At 43.4% G+C, this 22,810-nt stretch overlaps 1 protein-coding gene across 4 annotated transcripts in view; it reads left to right on the top strand.

Annotated features, from left to right (window-relative positions):
- Positions 1 to 20,346, top strand: part of TFAP2B (transcription factor AP-2 beta) — a 34,652-nt gene extending 14,306 nt beyond the window's left edge. For 2 of the 4 annotated variants that reach the window (XM_027908232.1, XM_027908231.1), the window contains 4 exons: positions 5,708 to 5,927; positions 8,466 to 8,584; positions 11,199 to 11,340; positions 13,422 to 14,672. In XM_027908232.1, coding sequence (XP_027764033.1) covers positions 5,708 to 5,927; positions 8,466 to 8,584; positions 11,199 to 11,340; positions 13,422 to 13,722 — 782 coding nt within the window. In that variant the 3' untranslated portion in view covers positions 13,723 to 14,672. Of the gene's footprint in view, positions 1 to 5,367; positions 5,443 to 5,707; positions 5,928 to 8,465; positions 8,585 to 11,198; positions 11,341 to 13,421; positions 14,673 to 15,092; positions 18,553 to 20,280 lie in introns of those variants that run through there. The other 2 variants (XM_027908230.1, XM_027908229.1) reach the window with 2 other exon arrangements.
- The last annotated feature ends 2,464 nt before the right edge of the window (positions 20,347 to 22,810 follow it).

The following is a 22,810-nucleotide window of genomic DNA, read 5'->3' as shown; positions in this document are numbered from 1 at the left end:
ACCCAGACTGTGTCTGTTTATGGTCTTCCAGGCCTGCAGAGGGAATTATCTATCTATGCAAAAGCTTTGGCAAATTATTAAGGAAATTATATAGGGATTCATACACGGCTATTGATTTATCTCACGTATCGATCCCCCACAATAGATTACACATACCCAGCCTCTTGTTATGTTTGCTATCTGAGCTTACTTGACATTTCTGAAGTAATTTAGTTAAGAGGAAATGAGTTGTTCCCAGTAGAGAGAGCAAACGAGTGGAGTGAAGGTAGCCAGCGTGATAAATGGCTCTTTCATTTGGAGATCTCCAGAGCTCGTTTAAGGCTAATTTTCTGTATTAGCCCCCTTTGAGCTATTAATGCAATAGGCAGGGACCGTGGCCCCTCGTCTCTTAGCTGCCCCATTAGAGCGAGCATTAAGCTACCAAGCCTGAACTCCACCGTGGTGGTGGTAGTGGTGGTGGCAGGGAAATAATGAAAGGTGCTTTTTAAACTCCCCTAATCTAAACTGGCAGAGGGTGGTTAATACGATTTGAAGGGGGCTGGTCAATGAACAATCAATAAACTAATAATGAGAAGGATGCGGTACATTAACAGCCTAAAAATGCAACGAGACATTAAAAAATCATCGTTAACTCCTAGTTCCATTAAGATTTGGGTGGTGGAAGTGGGAGGGAGGGAGCCAGATAAATCATCAAGATGATAATAATAATAATCACCAAGAGCATTAATATCAATTATAACTAAGCTTTCAGAGCTTACCGGCTGCACTTTTGGAGGCCTTTCCCTCGATTTCTGATGAAATGAAGGGAAAGTTTTCCATGTGTCAGGGATAAAAGATAAGAGTTCCCTTGTCAGCTGCTCATCTGAAATCTGCTTGGCACCGTCTATGGTGAAAGAAGTTGTCCTCTTGCAAAATCTTGTGTGGCCTGAGTCTCGAGTTAATTTTTTGTGACTCTGGGGCACAGTCAGAGTCTTAAAATTAATCTGATATATTTATTTACTTTCAACTCTTTCTAACGATCGCCTGCACGCTCACACCTGATTTAGCATGAAAGGCCATTTTAACTCGAACACCTTAGTTCGTGGTCTCCTTGCAAACACACTCCATTGTTCCTACTATTTTGAGGAAACATGTGAAAGAAGGTGTCTCAGCCTTTTGCTTCTAACTCTAAAAAACACAACATTACTTTCCTCCTCACCTCTTGAAGTTTCGGATAAATGATTAACTGAAAACCGCTCTGGCCTCAGTTTTTCAGGTGATAGATCTGGGAATCGGAGATGGGGCTTTGCTGCCACTCCGCTTCGTGCTCATTCCTGGATTACCCACTGAACCTTAGGATCCCCTTTAATTGAATGCAAAACAATTTCGAGGGAATACGTTTCACTTTGAAATTCAGTCCCGGCTTGCAGAGAGGAAAGAGGCTGCGGTTGGAGGAGAGGGGCGGGAGGAGAGGAGGAGACGAGGGCGACAGGAGGAAATGGGAGATGAACACACACTTTCCGTATTTGTTCATTAAAATTAAAATAAGATCCGGGTCTTTTAGATCCAGCATGTAAGACGCTGCTCCGGACTCTTTAGGCTTGGCCACTGAGTCAGATCAAATCACCAGCTACAGCAAAGTCCTGTTGTTATACTGGACAAAGACCTTTCTCACTCACTTCAGGCCCAGTAGGCAGATAAAAAAAGTTGAAGGCAATTTGGCAGTTGGTTAGTAATTAATTTTTCCGTGACGTTTGTTAGTAAGAAATATAAGAAACATTTCCTCTGATTGATTGATTGGTTGACTATAAGATTATTCACCGGGGTTATTGCAATAATATGCATAGTTTAAACCCCTATTATTCAGCTATTTTCTTTATATTTAGTGTCCATAAAATGGCTTTTATTTCCATTTCCTCTCTTGCGTTCACATTTGTGCGCATTTTCACACGTTTTTGGCAGATAACCCAGCAGAGAACCACCACCACAAAAAAAAAAAAAAAAAAAAAAAAAAAAAAAAAAAAAAAAAAAAAAAAAAAAAAAAAAAAAAAAAAAAAAAAAAAAAAAAAAAAAAAAAAAAAAAAAAAAAAAAAAAAAAAAAAAAAAAAAAAAAAAAAAAAAAAAAAAAAAAGGAAAAAAAGGAAAGAAAAAAGAAAAAAGAACCCTAAGACTTAATGTATGCACAGAAAATTGTAAACATGTAAAGAACTGAAAGCTTCACGCTGAGTTTCGCCATGCTCCATTTCCCCACCATTTCCTGCTGTCGTTTTAAAGCGATCTCACTCATCTAGAGATCCCGTTTGCAGGAACAGTATGCTTATAATTACTAACAAATCAAGCGGCTACTGTTGCTCTCCCGGTTTATTGATAAGCTGAAGAGAAATGGAAGGGGGAGAAATGACAAAGAGGCTGGGAGGAACCACAGGAGGAGAAAGGGGAAAAAAAAAAAAAAAGAGGGAGAAAAAAAGAAGGAAAAGAAGGAGGGAGGAAAGAGAGAAAAAGGGGTGGGAAAGGAGAAAGGAGAGGAGAAAAGAGAGACAAAGGAGGTAAATAAAGAAATATAAAGAAAGGGAGAAGTCAGGGATTATAAAAGGGGGAATTATGTATTTGTGAGGGCTCACATACGCACAGCAAATAGAGTTCGGCAGTGAAAGAAAATCGAACAGTTTCTGCTGGGGATAACAAGGACTAAATGGGATGAAGTGAAAGCAGGAGTGGTGGGGACGCTGCGTGGATATGTGTGTGTTATTCTATTTTATTCCAGCAGTTGTGGCAATCCCCAGCCAACTGGGAAAGTTGACATCGGCTAAAAATATACCCTGCATTAGGGTTTATTTACATCCACGCAGGGATTTGACACATGCAGCCGCACACACGGTATCTCTTCACCCACAAAACCTCCACGTTCCATTATCTCTGCTGCTGTCTGGGCTATATCTGAAAAGCTCTAGCCATGATAAACATATAGATATGATATAGATAGAGATAATTCATTCCATGGCAAACACTTTTTTGAGGCAGCATTAGGTAATTTACAGAAGATATAGAGCCTAGATAGAATACATCTCTCTGAAGCTATGAAATCGCAATAGATATGCTTACACCGCCTGGTAAGCCTCGGAAATGGGTTCAGAGTTATCAGGCTCCAGCTGGTGGGTATGCTCCTGCGGCCCTTCTCAGGGAAACAGTGGTAGGAAGAAAAGCTGAGGAGCTCCCAGCATAGCAGGCAAGGGAGCCAGCCTGCTTCCCCAAAGCAATTTGCAAGGGAAAAAAAAAATACCGAGCACGTGAAAATCCATATTTCAAAGGTTAACTAATGTAATGAGTGCTCCGAAAGGCCAAAGCGAGTGGGCTGAGGTGCATTTAAGCATTGCACGGGTCCTTCTCTCTTTAGTGAGTTTGGACTAAGATCAGATGTTCGTGGAATTGCTGCCTCTTGTTTAATTTCTCAGTTCACTGGACAGTGACCTGATAAACTGGTCACTAAATATAGCCACAGTAAAGGTGTACTCGAAGCACTGAGCCCGTGTGTTTGTCCCAAGAAAAAAAAAATGCCAGTCATGAAAATCTGACTGGTGGCCCTGCTTTGAGCTGGTTTTTTTTTTTAAATTTATATTTTTTTTTTAACTTGATGCTTCACTCAAATAGAACATGGTGCATGAAATAAGTTTTATATTTATGTGTAATGGGGGAAAATATATGTGATTTTTTTTCTCTGCTGTACTACCCCTGATAGACAAAAAAAGTCTTCCTATATAGAATCAATGGCAAAAAAAAAAAAAATCCTATTAATAGCAACGAGAGTAGGAGCGGGCCTCTAACTCTTTTATAACTGCTTCTGAGCCGTTCTCAAACTATTCGAAACCGCCTTTATGAGCTGCTTAAAGTGCCTAAGTAAAAATAATAGAGAAATAGGAATCCATTTCACTTTCTGATTCCCTGAAGTCAAGCCACTCAAAATAATTTGTTTATACTGGAGACTATATACAAGGCATAAGAAGCAATATGTATATCTAAAATCGACATGCCTTTTGGTTTTTAGCTGTTATAGAGCTTTTATTGTGGGGGTCTGGTCTGGCAGTAGGAAATGATCTGTAATAAAAACAGTGAAACACGGTTGTGTCTATTCCATACACTGAGGTTATAAAATTGGCAATTGCCCAGTAGTTAGCACTTGGTAATATATTAGGATACCCGATCTTATTGTTTAGCAGCTCCAGACGACTTAAATATCCGCTCAACTCTAATGGTTTGATTCTCCAGATATGTTGCAAATAAACAGGGCTTTTATGACTTAACTGACATGTATTATAAGTACCTAAATAGCTGGCATATGTGCATAATAGAACCCTATTATTTGCCGAATTGGTTTTGCAATTGATTGAGTGGAAACGGGAGATTGTGAAGTAGTATCTGCTCGAAGAGGGTGTGTAATCAATTAGTCTTCTCCTCTGAAACATGCCCGCTGGACTACCAGGGCTCTGCCACCAGCAAACCCCTCAATTTTGGGGTATATTTTCTATAAGGAAACGTGTGTTGCCGTGAATCCAAGAGGAAGCAGCAGTAGCAGCTGTCAGCTCTTATTAACTCCTGCATAAAACATACCTTAAGTACGGTTTGTTATCAATTACTTGCAGAAATGAAACAACTGGGAAAATGCAGCGAGGCTCCCTATAAATTAAAGTGATTGGGTGATTGATTAGAGCACCTGCTGTAAATCATAACAGTTACACACAATTATGAGAGAGCTATTTAAGTTCATTTGTAAGCAAAATTCATGTCACGGGGGAATTGCTCTCGGTTTTAGTTTAGCCAATTTTTTTTTTGTTTGTTTATTTCTGAGTGTGTCTGGTTGCTATTATAGGAACTTGTTCATTATAATCCCCTTGATTACTCTTAAAATAACCTCACTGGTTTCTCAGAGAAAAGAAATATTTCGTTTTATCTTAGACAGAGCAACATGGTTTTATTTTGTTTAGCTTCACTTTATCGTTCGTTTTTTATTTATTTATTTATTTTTCCTTACAACTACCTTTAAATATGTGTTACAGTAACAAAAACAGCTTTATTTAGGGGCGGGAGAGTTCCCAGTAATTTACGGACAGCACAATATGATCAGAGTGGAGAACACCATGGTAGGAGCAGACATTTTTTTTCCCTGGTGTTCATTTTTTTCTGAAGGAAAAGACTCATTTTATTTCATAAACCAGACTTAATAAAAACACAAAGCAATAACAGAGCTGTCTTCTCGTTGCTGTATCCTCCAGCCTTGATACTTACTTAAGACAGCAACTCCCTTCGTGTGCTGAATTTACTCCTGGCTCAGCTTAGCAGTAATGGAAACATTAGCCAAAAAAAAGTAAATTTTCCTCTTTTTTTCCCCTCCAGAAAGGCGCTGTCCGTTGTACAAAAGGCATCGGGGGGCTCTGGGTGAGACACAGGCTCAAACCCGAAAGTTGCCAGGTGCTTGCCAATATGTATTTTATTTCCCAATGATTAAACCCTGCATAGAGGCTGTACTGTACCACCCTTCTCTCCATCCATCATTCATGGAGCAGTTTCCTAGAGGTTGGGGGAGCAGCACCCTTTAGGTTGCTGGAGGTAGCCAGAGACTCAAAATTCCCTTTCATTTTGCTGTTCTGTGCATGTGAGAGAGACTGTGGTTGTCCCCGTGCTCCTTCGTGGCGTGATGATTTCTCTCTCCCCTCCTCCCCTTTTCTTTCTCCAGTTCCGGTTCCTCCAAAATCTGTTACTTCTTTGATGATGAATAAAGATGGCTTCCTGGGTGGAATTTCAGTCAACACCGGCGAGGTGTTTTGCTCTGTCCCCGGCCGCTTGTCTTTGCTTAGTTCAACTTCAAAGTACAAAGTAACTGTGGGAGAAGTTCAGAGGCGACTTTCCCCTCCAGAGTGTCTGAACGCATCCCTGCTAGGAGGAGTCCTTAGAAGGTAAGAGGCATGAAGATGACCGCGTGTGGGGCTCCCTGCGCGCACCAGAAATGCTTGGTCAACAGCAAAGATGATTGAAAATATGCACTGACCTCGTTGTCATAGCCTGTGTGTGTAACTTTATGGATAAAGTGAAAATATTCAGTGTTCAGACATTGAGATGAATGTTTGGAGAGCAGAGAAAGATCTGGCCCTGTTTAGTCACAAATGAAGGAGCTGAGACAAGGAAGGTTTTTCCTCTTGTACATGAACAGAATTTCTGTCTTTTCTCCTCCTCACACTTCTCTCATAGGAAGTGGGCAATATAAAATGCCAGACGGGGTGTGATTCAGAGTGAACTGGAAGTTTTTTAGGACTTGATGTATTTCTAGGGATTTCCTGGATAAATCCACGAGGCTTTCTCTATATGGCAATAACAATCAGACAGTTATGTCAGCCATGAGACCTGGTGTCACACAAGACATTATTGAAATTGGCAGGGAAATAATAGGCAAGGTAAGGCAGGGAGGTACCTGACTAAGGAAAAGTCATCAACAGGTAGCTCTGAAAGTCAGAAACTTAGTGCTTCATGCAGAGGAAGTTGCTGGAGGAATCACTCACAGTTGGGCTCAAGGGCCTTGCTGTTTAATATTTGTGCAAATTACCACTAAAGTCCTGGTGGATTTTACTGAAGACCTCAAAATATTTGGCAATATTAGTACTGAGGAAAATGGGGAGGTCTTGCTCAATCATATCAAGTGGGAGATTGTGGTTTTATCTAAAAGAAACAAGAGTTTAAGCTCTGAGGTCGTTAACTAAGAGGGAGAAAGGCTTTTTTGTTCTTGGCAGTGACTGAGGGGCTGTGAGTTGTCGGTATGACTTGGCTGTAAGAAAGGTGAGCCAAAGGAAGTCATGAGGTACCAGTATAAGGTACCAGTTCACCCACTCAGCCTGACAGGACATAAGACTTCATTTTCTGTGGGAGAGGTAGACACTAGACAGGTAAGAAAAGCAGGACTTTTAGACAGGAACAGAGTTTAGACAGGAACAAGTGCATATAAATTGACAGTGAATAAATTTCGGATCATGTTTAAAAGTTGCAAATCTTAGAGGAGAAAATATCTTGACAACTCCTGTAGCCACAGTTGGGATGTGATGACTCTAAGATGGTTTAAAATGAAGTTGGTGTTTGGGGTTCTCCCCTTATCACCCCCTATTGGCATCAGGGTCTCTGGCTCCATGTCTGGAGATGAGAGGGAAAGTTCTGTTCCGTGCAGTCAGTCCCCCAAACACACACACGAGAATCAGGCTGTCCTAAAATAGATGCAGTTCCACGTGAATGTCTGTAATCACTGTTCAGCTGCGAGCCTTGCCAGTGAGAGCAGCAGAGACTTTCACTTACAGATGCTAAACCTTCCTGCTCCTTCTGCACAACCACAAATGGAGCAGGGAGAACATCTGAGAGATACCCTGTAGAAAATACAATTATCAAGGTAAAGAAACATTATTATAGAACTTCAGTGGATTTCTGGAGGTGGCCCAAGCTGCAATCATTGGCTGCTGCTGACTTCAGTTCCTATCTTGAATCTAAATTTTAGACAAGCTTTTGGTTCAGAGCAGATGAAATATAAAAAGCTGCTCTCTTGCAATTCTGCCATCCAGTCCGATTTACTCTGATATAAAATAGTGTGATGCCAGTCTGGCTTCTCTGTAGTTTCTGGTTTCCGTTTGCTAAGTGTGGCTGCTAATTCTTAAACAAATTTTAAGTAAAGAACTAAGAGATAGTTGGGATAGACGCCGCTGTTAGATGCCAAAACTTCCCTGACTTCGCAGGTGGCAAGATTTCATCCCTGGGGCTTTACATATGTATGGGCGTTCGAACAATAGCTCTGAATTTCTCACCTATAGCTCAGTCATCCTTTTATTGCCCTTATCAGTAACCTCCGACAGATACTCAAATCTTTCCCCAGGCAATCTATTCCCTCTATTCCCTCTGTATAACGCCCCCTGCCTCAGGTGAGCTCTTCCTCTCAGCATCGCCTTCCCGCACAAGAACACACACACACGGGAACGAAATGGTTTAATAAATATTTTCCTCCTTTTCTATTTATCCACAGGCGCACACATTCTCCCTTTGAGCCTTTCAGATTTTTTTTTATTTTATTTTTTATTCCCTCTTCCCTTTCCTTCTCTTTACTGGAATAACAGAGGATTGAATCCTCCTCTACCTTTCTGCCCATCCCTTTGCTCCATCTTAATGCAAGTTGGTGTCATACAATGGGAACCCATTTCTCTCTAGATCGGAATCTTTCTATTAATTATTGCTGTTTGACATTATTTGATTTCCCTGGATAAAACAGGGAGAAAAGTGGGTTCATCCCCACCTCTACCCCTGGGAGAAATTAGGCAAATCTCAGCAAAGCCGAGCAGAAATCAACACCCCCAAAGTCCTTAACGTCGAGTGAAAACCCTCCCAGGCTCCGCTGACTGCACAGACTAAACGTTTCTTCCAGGAACACTGCGGGGTTAATCACGATGTTAATTTCTTTGCAATTCTAGAGCCAAATCGAAAAACGGGGGGAGATCTTTGCGAGAAAGGCTAGAAAAAATCGGTTTGAATTTACCAGCCGGCAGGCGTAAGGCCGCAAATGTCACTTTACTCACCTCCCTGGTGGAAGGTAAGCCGAGGGTCGCAGCTCCCTTCACACCCCTGCCTGCTCTGAACTCCTGTCTGACATTTTACCAACCAAAAAAAAATCCCCCCCAAATCAAAAAGAAAAAAAAACATCACCAACTTTGGGGATCAGGTGGGAAAACCTTGCAGAGTTGAAACTCAGGGCGGGCTGGGAGACACACACTGGCACGGTGAAGGATCCCATTCCCAAAAATGAAGTCACTGGCTGGAGGATCTTTGATCCGTCTCGCTGGCAAGAATGAGGGAGTGTGTCTATGTGTGTACACGTGTGTGTGTGTGTGTGTGTGTAATTCTGCAGGGCAGTCCCATTCCTCATTGCTATTAATTTCCAATCTGTGCCCTCCGACTCCACATTTACTCCATCCTCCAGCTAATTCGCTCCTCCAGAGCTGATTTATGGCCACAACAAGATGCTCAACGGGAAAAAAGAATACAAAATTACTTTTTTTTTTTTTTTTTTAAAGAAATCAGAGCAATTTAAGACTCGCAGAGCTCGGTTTCCCTTAAGGTGGCTGGAGCTGAACCAGCTATAAGAGACTATTCCCGAGGAAGGAAAGAGGAAAGGGGAAACTGAAGTTTCAACTCATTTCAAGTCGACTAATGGCATTTTGGTGGCCAGAAGTGTTTCTTTGGTTTGTTGTTACTGTACCGAGAAGGAAAATTTAGAGTCACTAATAAGTTTAGGATATGTGCGTGTTTATGCTAAGAGAAGTTGGACCTCCTCCAAAAAAAACCTATCCGGAGTAGTATGGATGCAATTATGAATTCTGTGTATCTGCACTACACATACACACCAAGAGGCGTAAAAATAATCCACTTATCTCTCCTGCATATAGGCGTGCATAAATATTTGTGCTAGATGCTAATTTTCAACTCTTTTGATTGAGTTACGGGAGCGATAAGACCTTTTACCGCTTGCAGAGCTGAAGGCAGGCTCGCAGAAACACGGGGGCTGAGAGGAGGGAGCTCCTCCTGGTACCTGCGTGTAGGTGATGCCGAGCAAGGCACAGTGTAGGTTACGGGTGTAGGATGTAGGGTCTCGCTATAGGAGATGTGAAGCATTTCGGGGGTGACAAGTGCCCTTGGGCGCTCGCCTTAGCGTGGCTTCACCCCCGCTGTGTGTGTGAAACCCCAATTCACAGCCGCTCCCCGAGGGTCGTGTGAGGTTCAGAAGCTGGTGGGGTTGTGCAGTGACGCTGAGCTCTGTGCCAAGTGTGCAGCAAGGTGTACATTCCTGTGCTCTCCCGATTCCCTCACAAATCTACAGTTTACCTCCAGGGAAATCCCTCTCTTTGGAATAAGCTGCACCTGATGGAGTTTGATTTCCCCCCCCCCTCCCCACCATCAGCCAGGCTTTCGCTGCTCCTGCATCGCCAGGAGCAGGAATGGTTCGGTCGGTCCCAGCCTCTGTTGCCCTAACCCTGCCCTGGAGGACTCTTCTCGGTGCGGGGATCCCACTTCCAGGCTCTCCCGGGTGCTCTCGCCTTCATTAACCGGTTTGATCATTAGTGAGAAGCACTGGGAAGCAGGAGATGACGTTGGAAAGCAACTCCTGATAGTTGAAAATAATGTGGTCCTGGAGTTATTAGACATACCTGTTTTGCGTGTTGGAAATATTACCCCTCGTCCCTCAGGCGATGCTTTAAAGGGTTTAATGCTTTATTCTAGAGGAGTTGAGCTATAATCTGGTGGAATCCCCTTAGAGTCTGAGGTGTTTTTTTTTCTTCCCTCCTCTTTTCCTCCTTTCTGCAGCTACTGTCTTCTTGTGGCATGAAGTACATCAGTAGGAGTTGGATGACACAAACCTCTGGAGGCAAGAAACCTGAAACCAGGCAGGCAGGAAAAGTGACAATTAGAATTAGAGTTAGAATAATAATTATATTTTTTTTTTACAGAAAAGGTTGCCATTAGTTGTTATCTTTCCACCGGGCAGAGAGGAGTTCCTGTTACATGATGGTCAGTTAAAAATGCAGATTATTAAATTGCCATCGGGCTAACTGCAGTTATCTCCATAATTTTATAAATGTGGCACTAACTGTGATAACGATGCAAGTGCTCTGGGTGGATAAAGTGTTTATATAATGTCCCACAAAGAATTAAGATTATATTCACAATATATCCACATCTGTGAAGTTTTGGACAGTGATCTGATGTGTTGAAAATAAAAATGGTTTCTCCGCACTTAAGAGGCCTTTGGGTTCTTAAGTCTTTCAGGATTCACTAGGTTTTCCTTGTGGTTTTGTTTGTTTGTTTGTTTGTGGTTTTTTTTCGGTCCTGTTAATTTTAAAGATTTTTTTTCTGTGTGTGAGTGGTATGTGTGTGTGTGTGTTTTCCCCTGTGTTCTGCACGACCATTGCAGCAAAGACAAATCTCATCAACTCAGAATCTGTCCCATCAACTTCTGTCCCCAAATTAGGGCTAGTGGAGGGAAAACACATGCTCGGAGCATGTCCCTAAGGTGGAAGGGATGCTATTAGCTTTGCAAACACGGCCCGAAGGAGCTGGTGTCTCCCAGGGGAGCGGTGGGCAGGTCGGAGCCAGCCCAGCCCGGGGCCGGCGGTGCCCGGAGGTGTTAATCCCCCTCTCGTTCCCTCCAGGTGAGGCCGTTCATTTAGCTCGGGATTTTGGGTACATCTGTGAAACGGAGTTCCCAGCCAAAGCTGTTTCTGAGTACCTGAACAGACAGCACACGGACCCCAGCGACCTCCACTCCAGGAAAAACATGCTGCTTGCTACAAAGTGAGTGTAAAGTTAAATACTCCCCTTCTGCCCTTTCCTTCCTTAAACCCTTCCTCTGAGCTGGCTGCTCGGAGAAAGCAGACGGAATTTCCAGTCCCCGAATTCCAATGGCCCCGCGGGGAAGAAGGATGCTCCTATCTCCCCACGGACCTCTGCATCGCCTTGCAGTGGGGTTCCTGTCAACAGACTCTGCCCCTATAGAGGTTGTAGGCGATTGTTCCCTGTCTATTGTACATAATTTCCAAGCCACTCCCAGCTAAAAAAAAAAAAAATCTTTAAGGAAAGATGACCAAAAAAAAAAAAAAAAATCTATATTTTGCTTCCACAGCATGTCTGTCTGTCCCTCCTGCTGCTCACACACACCTGTCTGTCTGCTACCAGATTGCAATGTCTTTCCCATGTGATTTAATTAAAAAAAAATAAATTAAAAAAGAGGAAAAAAGGGTAAAAAAATAGAAGCACAACACCATATACAGCTAATGACTCTTGGTTTGGCCCCTCCAAGCCATCTCTCTCCCTAAGGACTTCCTCGCTGGATATGCTGTATGTGATGATTTCTACTTGGCTGTGCCTCCCAGGCTACTCACTGGGGGCTTCATGGTTTGCTCGGGTCCTCGGCAGTGGGTGCTGAGTGTTCACACATCTTCATCTATCTGGAAAAAGAAAAAGAGGGAGGGAAAAAGAAAGAAAAATACCAGCCCAAACAGTTCTCATTTATTTCATGCTCTGGGACGTGCCTTGCCTCCGATGACAGTGTAATTTAAAGAAATATATGGAGGGTTGAAAAATCATTTGCTCAAATTTGTCCAGATGTTTTTTAGACGTGATTGGAATTTGATTGCCCTTTCTGCAGGGTCAGAAGATATTAATGTCCCAGAACTTTAATTGCTCGCAGACCCTGCTTTGCTCTTTGAAGATGTAAAATGTTGGACTCATTACTGTTTGTTCTCTCAAATTCAAAGTTTCCTCTCTTGCACTTTCTTAATGGATAATACACATAGAAGTAGACCTTTATCTTTCCCCACCCTCTGAAACCTTTAACCCACTGGGAATTTCAGAGAATTTCAGAGGATGAGAGCTGAATGTCTTTTTTAAAGGGTTTTTTTTCCTTTTTCTTTTTTTTTCCTTTTTTTTTTTTTTCTTTTTAATTCTGGCCCTTTTTTTCCCCCTTCAGTCCCTGGGTAGGCATCTGTCTTGAAAAAAACCCTATTCCTTTGGGAACCCTTAAGGAAACTCTTCCTTTGGGAACCCCACCAGCCCCCAAGGTTTCTACATTGCCCAAGCACCTGTTGACTTGAAGGTCTTGTGGACCAGAGCAATGGAAAAGGTGTGTGTGTGTGAATTCATCAGAAAAGTCGAATCTGATTTTTCAAAGGTGCAGGCAAATAAACACGAGCCAGATGTCGACTCTGATGTGTTAATTGGGGTGTCACCCCCACCCCCCCCTCCCCCAAAATAAAATGAGAAGTCCTCACTTTGCTCCTCATGCCATGAATAAGCCATCATGGAGTCCCAAAGTCCTGGTTTTTTCTCAGTAAGGTGGCCCAGCCTCAGCAGTCTCAGAGGAGGCTCCGTTTTGGCCCTTCCCTGCACCAAGTCGCTGTGCAGCTTGGGAAGGGCTCTCAGTAGCTCTCAGTGCATGGTTGTGCTTTCCTTTGGGAACAGTTCACTGGTGGAAGCTCCTCTGAGCCTGAGTCAGGCCTCTAGGAGGAAAGGTGGTTGGCAGACCCATCCTGGTTGTTTTTAGAGCCACCAAGCAGAGTTGTGTTTTCACAGTTCTTCGGGAGAATCCTTGTGCCTGCTGGAGAGATTTTTATGCCCAGGCCTGGTGTTATCCTGCAAATGCAGAAACCTTTCCCCTGAAGAGCATCGTTCTGAGCTGCTGGCTCGCCATAGCTGGTCCCCAAACACTTTTGGGAAAGGAAGGTGACAGAAAAGTCCCATCTTGTGTCTTGGGATCAGCTCTGGCCTGACCCCACCCCTTCCTTCAACCTTGTTTGTCACGGAGGATGGTTGGACGAGCCTAACCACCACTTTTCTCTCTCTCCCTTCCTCTCTTTGCCTTTCTCTCTTCCCTGCAGGCAACTTTGTAAAGAGTTCACAGATCTTTTGGCCCAGGACAGGACGCCCATTGGGAACAGCCGGCCCACCCCTATTTTGGAACCGGGCATTCAGAGCTGCTTGACTCACTTCAGCCTCATCACTCACGGCTTTGGGGCCCCCGCAATCTGCGCTGCCCTCACGGCCCTCCAAAACTACCTGACTGAAGCTCTCAAAGGCATGGACAAGATGTTCTTGAACAACAACACTGCTAACAGGCACACATCTGGCGAAGGACCAGGTAGTAAAACTGGAGACAAGGAAGAGAAACACAGAAAATGAGAGAGAAAGAGAGAGAGAAAGAGAGAGAGAGAGAGGAAAAAAAAAATTAGAGAGAAAGAAAAGAAAAAAGTTAAATAAATAAGAGGAGAAAAGAGAGAGATAATCTTTTAAAACAAAACCGTCTTAATTTTAGCTTTAAAAATACTGGATTGGGCTTTGGAAGAATTCTATTAGGTAGGACAAAAATAATAATAATAATAATAATAAAAAGAAAAATAATAGTAAAGAAAGACAATAATTTAAGATCAGAGGAGCACAATGGCGCAAGACCAGTGGTTCAGAGTCTCTTGCCAGGAACATGTGAAGACAACCACCAGGATTTTTTTTTTCCCACTTCGGTTCTTTCACATTTTTTAAATAATGATTGGGGGGGGAGGGGAATATAATAAGAATTAATAATAATAATAAAAGAAAGAAATGAATAACTTATTGGAAGAAATCGCAGAAACCTTTTTGGTGTCAATGCTTTGATTTCTTGAGCTGCACAGTCTGTCTTGCTTTTATTTTTTTTTTTAATTTTACTCTTTTGTTTGTTTGTTTGTTTTCAACAACGTCCTGTTTCCACCTTGACTAAAATGATCTTCCAGAGTGTTCCTTTCTGAGCAACCCCGTCATTCCCCCCAACTCTTCCCATCTCATCTCACCACCCTGGTTCTGTCTAGACTAGGAAAGGAAGGGAAATGAGCGCACAGGCCCCTCACCAAGCCATCAACCAGCTGCTTTCATGGCAGCATCTTAACTTTAGGTGCCACCAGGAGGGGAGTTTCAAGTCACTGTAGCTCAGCTGAATTAGCCAGCTCTATTTTTTAAGAGCTGCTTTGTTTTTCCTGGTCTAGACAGACTCTCTGTTTAGGTGACCAGCGTTTACAGGTGTGTCTGGGTGTGTGTGTGTGACTCTGTGTGTGCATCTGTGGATGTGCACACGCACCTCCTTAGGGGTGTATGTGGATTCTGTGTATGTTTGTGTATATATATGTATATATGTGGATATATACATATATATATATATATAAAATATGTGTGTAGAGCCACACATATTAATGCATGCAAACATACCTTTGTAATTTAGTACTTGTCCTTGATGGTAAAATGCCTTGTCTATAATGGGTTGCAAAATCTGGAAGTAAGGCCTGGTAAAATGTCAGCACTATCTGATTTCTTAATTTTCTGAGATCTCCTCTTTTTCTCTAGGGAGTTTTATATTCCTAACTATGCCAATGTTTCAGTCCTTAGTTTCCTTGACTAGTGTGTGTGAGAGATATCTTCCCCCATTTTTAAAGAATTGTTAACAACAACAAAAAATGAGTGATATGAGTATGTAATTCTTTCTCAGGAGTATGCACTATTTTATTTTCTTCTGTTTCCTAAAGCTTTGCCCGCTTGGCTTATGAGCTTCTTCAAAGAGGACTAGAGATCCCTACACAATATATCAGGTACAGAGAAAAAAAAATCCACAATTCTGATATTCTGATACTTTTTATTTTTTTTCTTTTTTTTTTGCTTTTTCAAATCAAAGCCAGTTGTTACTGAATTCTGTAGGTGCACTTCTTTAAAGAAGCTCAAAGGGAATAATTTGAATGAGATAAAAATATAAGTTGAAATCGAGGTGTACTGTTGCAAAGAAAATAAGAGCTGTGTTGAATGTTACTGCACTTGCTTGGCACTAGGGTTTTGTACCCAGGGAGGAAAGGGTTGCCATGTGAGCTGGCTCCTCGTGATGGGAGTGGGGAGGGTTTGCCAGGGAATATCCTGATTTCTGAGCTCAGTCTGAGGAAATCTGTTTCTCTTAGAAAGTTTTTTTTTTTTTTTTTTTTTTTTTAAATGTCTTGTGACTCTTTGCTTTAGAACAAGTCGGTGTGGTAAGGGGGAAAAAAACTTCTTAACTCCAATATTTTTCTTGGTGGTTTGGTGTCTGACAGGATGTCTTATGCATATGGTTTGGGCTGGTAAGGGTTGAGGGGAAATCTTACTTCTTTCCTCCCTCTCTTTTAACTTTTATTTTATTTTTTTTTTTTTTAACATACATTTCTTTGTCTTCTCTGGTAAAAATAACTCTGTGGTGTAAAGGATGTGAATTTCTGTTTGGATTCTGCCTTCTCGGGTACTTGCATGTGTTTCTCAGTGGGGTAGGGTTCGTGCACTAACACATCTTTTTGCTTATGTCAGAACAGTTACTGGGTGTGGGTAAAACCTCCTGGAGTCACTGGCAAAACTCCAGCGGGGTCAGGCCTCCCCCCAGGATCCCTGTTAAAGCTGCAGGACTCAATCCCACCACCCCAAGCAGGCCCACCTGAACTCAAAAAGAGAAAGAGAGAGAAACAAAAGAGAAGCCTTAGCCTTGCTTTAATTTCTAGATACCTTCCAAAGTGGATTGTGGGGGAGAAACAATTCAGCAATACTCTCAACATCCCTCAGCAAAATTTTCTTAAAACATAAAGTGAACAATCCTCTTGTCACCCTTAGTGTCCTTAGCTCCCTGAGACACAGTTTCACTTGAGGACCTGCTCTGCTTTTTGGGTCTTTGTGCAGCAAGGTCTCAGCTCTTGTTCTCTATTTGTGATTTGGGCATGTGTGTGGCAGTAGAAACCCAGGAATCACCCAGCTCCAAGGATTGCTGACCCCTGTGGAGCTGCTCCTCACTCACGGACCTCTGCTTCTTCTGGGGCAGAGTGCTGTAGGGGATCTCCCTTGAGAAAAAGGGGGAACTGAGGCAGGCAGCCTTCTCCATGGGCTGTTGGGATGAGTTGCAGGTAGCCTTAGATCTTGGCATGTCCCTGCCAGTGGGTTTGGTTGTGGCAGGGATTGGCATAGCCCTGAGGATGTCACCAGAGGAAGTGTAGTGGTCAATCCTCATGGACCCCCCACCAGCAGGTTGGGGACTCATAGACCAAAAAGCAAGGCAGCTCCCAGTCCTCCAAAAACCTACCCCTTGCCAACCATCTCCAACTTCATCAGACCTCTAGGGAAGGACAATCCAGGTTCCAGTGCAGGGCATGTCCCAGCAGTGATGTGTGGGACAGGGAGAGGGTGTGTGTGTGTGTGTATCCGGGGAGGAACAAATGGCACCACCCCAAAGCACATCTCCCTCCTCTGCCTGATGAGAATATCCTTTTTATTGAAGCAGAGCACAAAGTGCTGGATGTTGCTTTGTCTACCCTCTACAAATAGGGTTTTTTTGGGTCCAGCCCTCCAGCATCACCCAGTGGGGCTTTTGGGTGTGGGGAGCCCCCAAGTTGGCTCTCAGTCTTCCACCTCCCCAGCTACACACACAGGGCCATGGGGACCTGCTCCCTGCCACCCCAGAGCTCCCAGCTGAAGCCTCTGGGGCAATGTTGGGATGGTCATTCCTTGTTTTTGGGAGAAATATTGGGAATGGTCCTTTTGACTGCAGAAGGCAGTATCCCACCACCACTGTGAGTTAATGAGGAGAGGGAACCTTTGGAACTTCTTGGGGAAAGACCTGCTCATGTGTGTGAGGGCCTCATCCTGCTGCTGCTGAAATCTCCCCTAGGCACACATTTGGTCACCTGGATCAGGACCTAAACCTTGAGCAGGTTGAGGGAAGAGTTTCAGTCTGTCTCTTGTGCCTTCTACCTGGAAGAGACAGACTGGATGTGTCAGGCTGTGCATCACTCAGGCAAAATAAAGCCAAATTCCCATTGGTTACAGTGGGATGTCCCCCATTTGCTCCCCAAAGTATGGAGACAAAATGCACGAGGTTTGTGATTGAAATGCAAACAGGGAGAAAACATGACACAGAAGCACATATCTCTGTTTTCCCTCTAGCTTAGGGCTGCTCCCAGAGGGAAATGTCCATTGCCTGGTGGCTCCTATCAGTGCTGAGAGAGATGTCCCCCCCCAAACTAAACTCAGCCTCTCTCTGGAAGGCAATTTCCTGCTCCCCTCCACTTCCCCAGCCCGACTACTTGTGTTGGCGGAGCACCTCAGACGTTTATCTGATAATTGAGTTATTAAAAGATTTGGTTTCCTCGGGATCATAAATCAATAAACAGGAGGATTAACACGGCAGCTTTGCTTTGTAACTCAAGGGAAAAGTTTGAGGAGAGACCGTGAAAAGTTTGTTTTCAAACCAAACAGGTGGGTTGCTGTAAATTTTATTTCCTTCTCAGTCTCGATTTTTTTTTTTTAATAACAATTCTCTATTTGCCGTTGGAAAGATCTTTGTTTTCGTACGCTCCCTGACCTTTTTTTTTTTCTTTTTTTTCCTGGTTGTTATTCACACAAGATGTGAAGGAAACAAGAAGTCAGTTTTATGGGAATCCTTTTACAACCCGATGATTTCTTTAAAATCGGGTCGTGTCTTGTCCCACCTAATAGAAATTCTCTGTGAGAAGCTGTTTAAAGTCCCGTTGCATCCCAGACCGACCTCTTCCCAAATCCCCAAATTTGCATTTGGGGTCGGGAAGGATGATTTTAAGACCTTCAGCTGTGCCCAAAGGGCTTTTTCCCTTTCCCTGCTCATCTCTTTCTGACCGGTTTATCACACAGACCTGTCCGGCTCTGTTTTAATGCGTTTCTCGGAGAATTTGGTGCTTGTTTCAGCTGCCGTAAGCGTTGCCAGATCGATCCGGCCAACCTCCCCCTCCCCTCCGGCTTCCCTGTGTGAGAGAGACCGTAGGCTTTTTACAAATAGTATATTTTCTTATGCAAAGGGAAAAAAAAATAAAAGAAAACATCCCCAAACACACTGGCAAACGCCTGAACATTTCGAGAGACGAAACACTGTGCCAGCGAGAAATAAAGGAAAAAAAAAAAAAAGCCCCGAACAAATGCAAAGCTCTGAAAAAGCGAATGAGAAATCGGAAAGATGAAAGAAAAAATAATAAAAAAATTCTCCTTTTATGCCCCAAACGAACCCTTTCACCTCCTCTTCTTGAAAATCTGACCATGTAGTGAGAAATATCAGTTTATTGACTCTTCCTGAGAAGAAATGCGGAGAGGCATTCAGTATTGAGTTTGTATATATTTATTTATGCTTAATTTAACGGGAATGTGTAAATATGGCGAGCAAGTAGTTTTTGGGTTATTTATCTGTGACTCTATACCTCTGTGAATGGGTGGGGGAATTTAAAAACAAAAAGTATATTAAAAAAACAAACAAAAAAGAAAGAAAAAATAAAACCAACAAAAAAAATATCCCGCTTGACTAGATAGTATCCTATCTGAATCTTTTCTGTTCTTTATAGACAAGCTGTTATGGTAATGGGTAGAAATTGGTTTCTTGTCCAGTGATGACCTGATTTACATAAATAATAAGAATAAGAATAAAAAAAAAAGAGATTGTTGTGTTTTGTTGTATTTTCCTCTTCAGTTTTTTTGAATGTTGGTGCTGCTTTGATTCTGCAGACGGAATTACTTATAACGCCAAGAAGTCTTTATTTTCCCGGTCTAGGCTTTGGGAAAATTCAGGACATGTCTCTACATTAAAAAAAAAAAAAAAAAAAAAAGACAAAAAAAAGACAAAAAAAAAAAGACAAAAAAAAGACAATAAATATTGCTTCTCAGAAATGTTGGTATTTTATTTCTGTCTGACTCAAAAGTGTCCATATTTTTTCCCACTCTTACCTCTTCATTCTAAGCAGACCTATAATAAACCTCATGTCATGTTAACGCGAGCTTTCGTTTCATTTTGCTTTAACCAGCTGAATTAGGAGTAAATATTTTTCATTCTAAAGTTTGAGCCATTAAAATGAAATGTTCTGTAAGACTGAAATATCAGCAAACTTTTTTTTTTTTTTGACCCCACTGCTGTGCTACTGTTACTGTACATTTCACTTCTGTATACCTGGATGTGTGTGTGTATATATGTATATTTATATATACTCTTATATGGAGATCGAGAGACGTTCGTATTCACAATGGGGGATTATTTTCTACCTTTGGGTCTCCACCTGCAGCACCAGCAATTAGCAAAAGAAAATATTCCAGCGCAAACTTCTCTCTCCACCTTCCCCCCCCTCCCTTTCCCTCCGTTCCCAAATCGCCTTTATTTAGGTTTGTAATCGCCGCGGAGCTGAGGGGAGATCCGGATCCCCAGGGCGAACCCGGAGCCGCTCCGGAGTGACTCGGGGTTTACCCTGCGGTTGGAGAAGGAGGAGGGGGAGCAGATTAAGGCCTCAGGATTTTTTAATTAATTGTTTTTTACTGGTATTATAGAAAACACTTTTTTTTTTTTTTTTTTCCTGGAAAGGACTGTCGATTTTAACACTGCGCACAGTCACCCTGAAAACAAACACACACGTGTGCTCAAACAAAAACCCTGAGGGTGTAAAACTGGTTTAAAGCCTCACTTTTAGTGCGGGGAACTATTTCAGTTAAATACCCGCTCCGAAGGCTCGTCTGGGTTGGCGTTTATCTGTTGATTTTTAGAGAGAGCGGTGGTTGGAGAGGGCAGACAGAGGCGCAGGAGCCCTAACAGGCGGTGGATCGGTTTTTGCAACTTAATATTTCTCTAGGAGGGGATGGAGGAATAGCAAAAAAATAAATCCATCCCCACCTCCATCTCCCAAACTACCTCCCTTCTCCCTCTCCTTCCAGCTTGGACTACAGGAGCCGGCTCAGCTGATCGCCCAAGGTGTCCAAAATAAATCATCATCTTCATCACAATAAAAAAAACCTAAACCAAACAACATTGCAAACGACGACCCCAAAGTGTGTTCTATGGGAAAGCTTTCGAGGCTCGGCTGCCTCGGCTTCAGCCAGGCTTGGACTCAGCCGTGACCTACTTTCTCTCCGTGGTGTGATGGCAAAAATGCCCGGAGCAAGTTTGTGGGGCCCGGGATGGAGGAGGCGGGTGGGTGGGTGGATGGGGGGGACGGGAGCAGCAGCGCCCGGGGTCCGAGCAGCGGGAAAACGAGGTGGGGGAGCAGCAGAGCTGCTAGAAAAGAGCAGAGGGAATCCCTCCCCTCCCGGGTTTTCTTTCCTCCTCTTCATCGGGGCTTTGCAGGGCGGGGAGTGGGGAACTCTAAACTTCCCCTCCCCAACACCTCTGACCCAGCTGCGGGCAGGTGCGGGGGCGAGGATGCTGGTGGGCTGGGAATACCAGCGGCGTTGGAGCTGATTCCCCAACGCCAGGTGGTATGCCCTGCTTTTGGATTTGGTTTTGTTTGCTTTTGTTTTAATCGCACCGATGATATTATTTTTAGTAGAGCACATGTTTTGCATGAAACCTTTCAAAACAGCCCTCGCTGTTCCCAGTGGAGTCTGGAGGGAGGTTGTTCTGGGGGGAAAAGAAGGGGACCAGGAAGTTTCTCTGTTGTCTAAGACTGTGCAACAGTTATGTAAAAAGGGGATTAAAAAACCCCAAACTAAACCAAAACAAATGCACCGGGCAAAGTTCTTTGGTAACTCTGCAGAAGGACTTGCTTATGGAAAACGAGGACTCCCTTTAAAACGCGACCCGCCAAGCCGAGGAAGGGCTCACCCCGAGTTTCCCAAGCTCCAGGCGACAGTGTTAAGGTTGCAAATTCAAAGCACATCTATGTATATGTTTACATAGTTCGCTGCTCCGGGAGGCAGCGGTGTGTCCTGTCTGCCCCGGGCCGGGCTCTCCTCCTTCCTCTCCTCCTTCTTCCCTCACCTTGCCCATAGCGGTGCCCGCGGTGGGCTCGGACATTGGAATACCGGGCTCTGGAAACGAGGTGGCAGGAAAGCAGGAATATTACAGCTGATCTCCTCTTCTCCACTACATTTTCCAAGCGATCTTGAACAAGACAAGATCAGATTGATGCTTCTTTCTCTCTTTCTCCCTCTTTCTTTCTTTCTTTCTTTCTTTTTTTTCTTTCTCTTTCTTTCTTTCTTTCTTTCTTTCTTTCTTTCTTTCTTTCTTTCTTTCTTTCTTTCTTTCTTTCTTTCTTTCTTTCTTTCTTTCTTTCTTTCTTTCTTTCTTTCTTTCTTTCTTTCTTTCTTTCTTTCTTTCTCTCTTTCTCTCTTTCTTTCTCTCTTTCTTTCTCTCTTTCTTTCTCTCTTTCTCTCTTTCTCTCTTTCTCTCTTTCTCTCTTTCTCTCTTTCTCTCTTTCTCTCTTTCTTTCTCTCTCTCTTTCTCTCTTTCTTTCTCTCTTTCTTTCTCTCTTTCTTTCTCTCTTTCTCTCCCTCTTTCTCTCTTTCTCTCTCTCTTTTTCTCTCTTTCTCTCTCTCTTTCTCTCCTTTTCTCTCTCTCTTTCTTTCTCTCTTTCTCTCTCTCTTCCTCTCCTTCTTTTCCTCCCTCTCTCCCTCTTGGTCTTTCTACTCTTCTCGCGTCTTCCCCTCTCAGGTTAAACCCTAACAAGTAGCAGCGGTAACCCAGCAGAACCCCAGCTCAGCACCGCGCTGGGTTCTCATCTGCTTTCCCAGCCATGACCAGCAGGGACCTTCCCTCCCTCCTCCTCTCCTTGCACCATTCTCTTCCTAAAACTCCAGGTAGTTCTAGTTTCCACTATAAAACTTCACCGTGATTTATACAGTCATAAACATCGGTTTTGCCTTTCAACCCTTTGGGGTGAAATCTTTTCTTTTCACTCTTCCTTTGGCTTCCCCCCCACCCCTTCCCCTCCCCACCTGCATGATATGGCCCACATTAATACGAGACCTCATAAATAACATCTGGTGTCCCTATGATGAAACTAGTCAAATGTCTTAAATAATTCCCAGGACCGATATATTCGCTGCATTCCTTTGTTTTCTCTGTCTCCCTGGTAAAGAGGCATCCACACATATTTTCTCCCTGTAGCTGGACGTGTGTCTGTGTCTCTGCACAGCTGTACCAGGACACTGTGTCACACGTCATGTCACAAGTGCTCGTAGCTCGAGTCGGTTCCATTCTCACACCACCACTGGCTTTTAGGAATCAAGGGGAAAAGAAGAATGCTCCTTGTTTTTGCCTTGGGAATTTAACCCTTGCAACAGAGTCCAGCCTGTGCAAGGGGCCGGTCCTTCCCGGCGCTCTCCCCTCAGGGCAGGGCTCTGCTGCTTCCCGCACATCCCGATGTCCCAGCATAGGAAGGGCTGCCCCGATTTCCCTTCCAGCAAAATTCCCCCCCTCTGCCTGTGAACGTTTCCTGTGGCAGGGAGTAGTAAACCTTCGAGGGTT

This window comes from Empidonax traillii, unplaced genomic scaffold (genome assembly GCF_003031625.1).
Source record: "Empidonax traillii isolate 1590-97213 ecotype Southwest subspecies unplaced genomic scaffold, ASM303162v1 scaffold1660:size130973, whole genome shotgun sequence".
In the NCBI taxonomy this organism is placed as follows: Eukaryota; Metazoa; Chordata; class Aves; order Passeriformes; family Tyrannidae; genus Empidonax; species Empidonax traillii.
The sequence above is the reverse complement of the archived record's forward strand: the minus strand, read 5'-3'. Positions and strand labels throughout refer to the sequence as shown.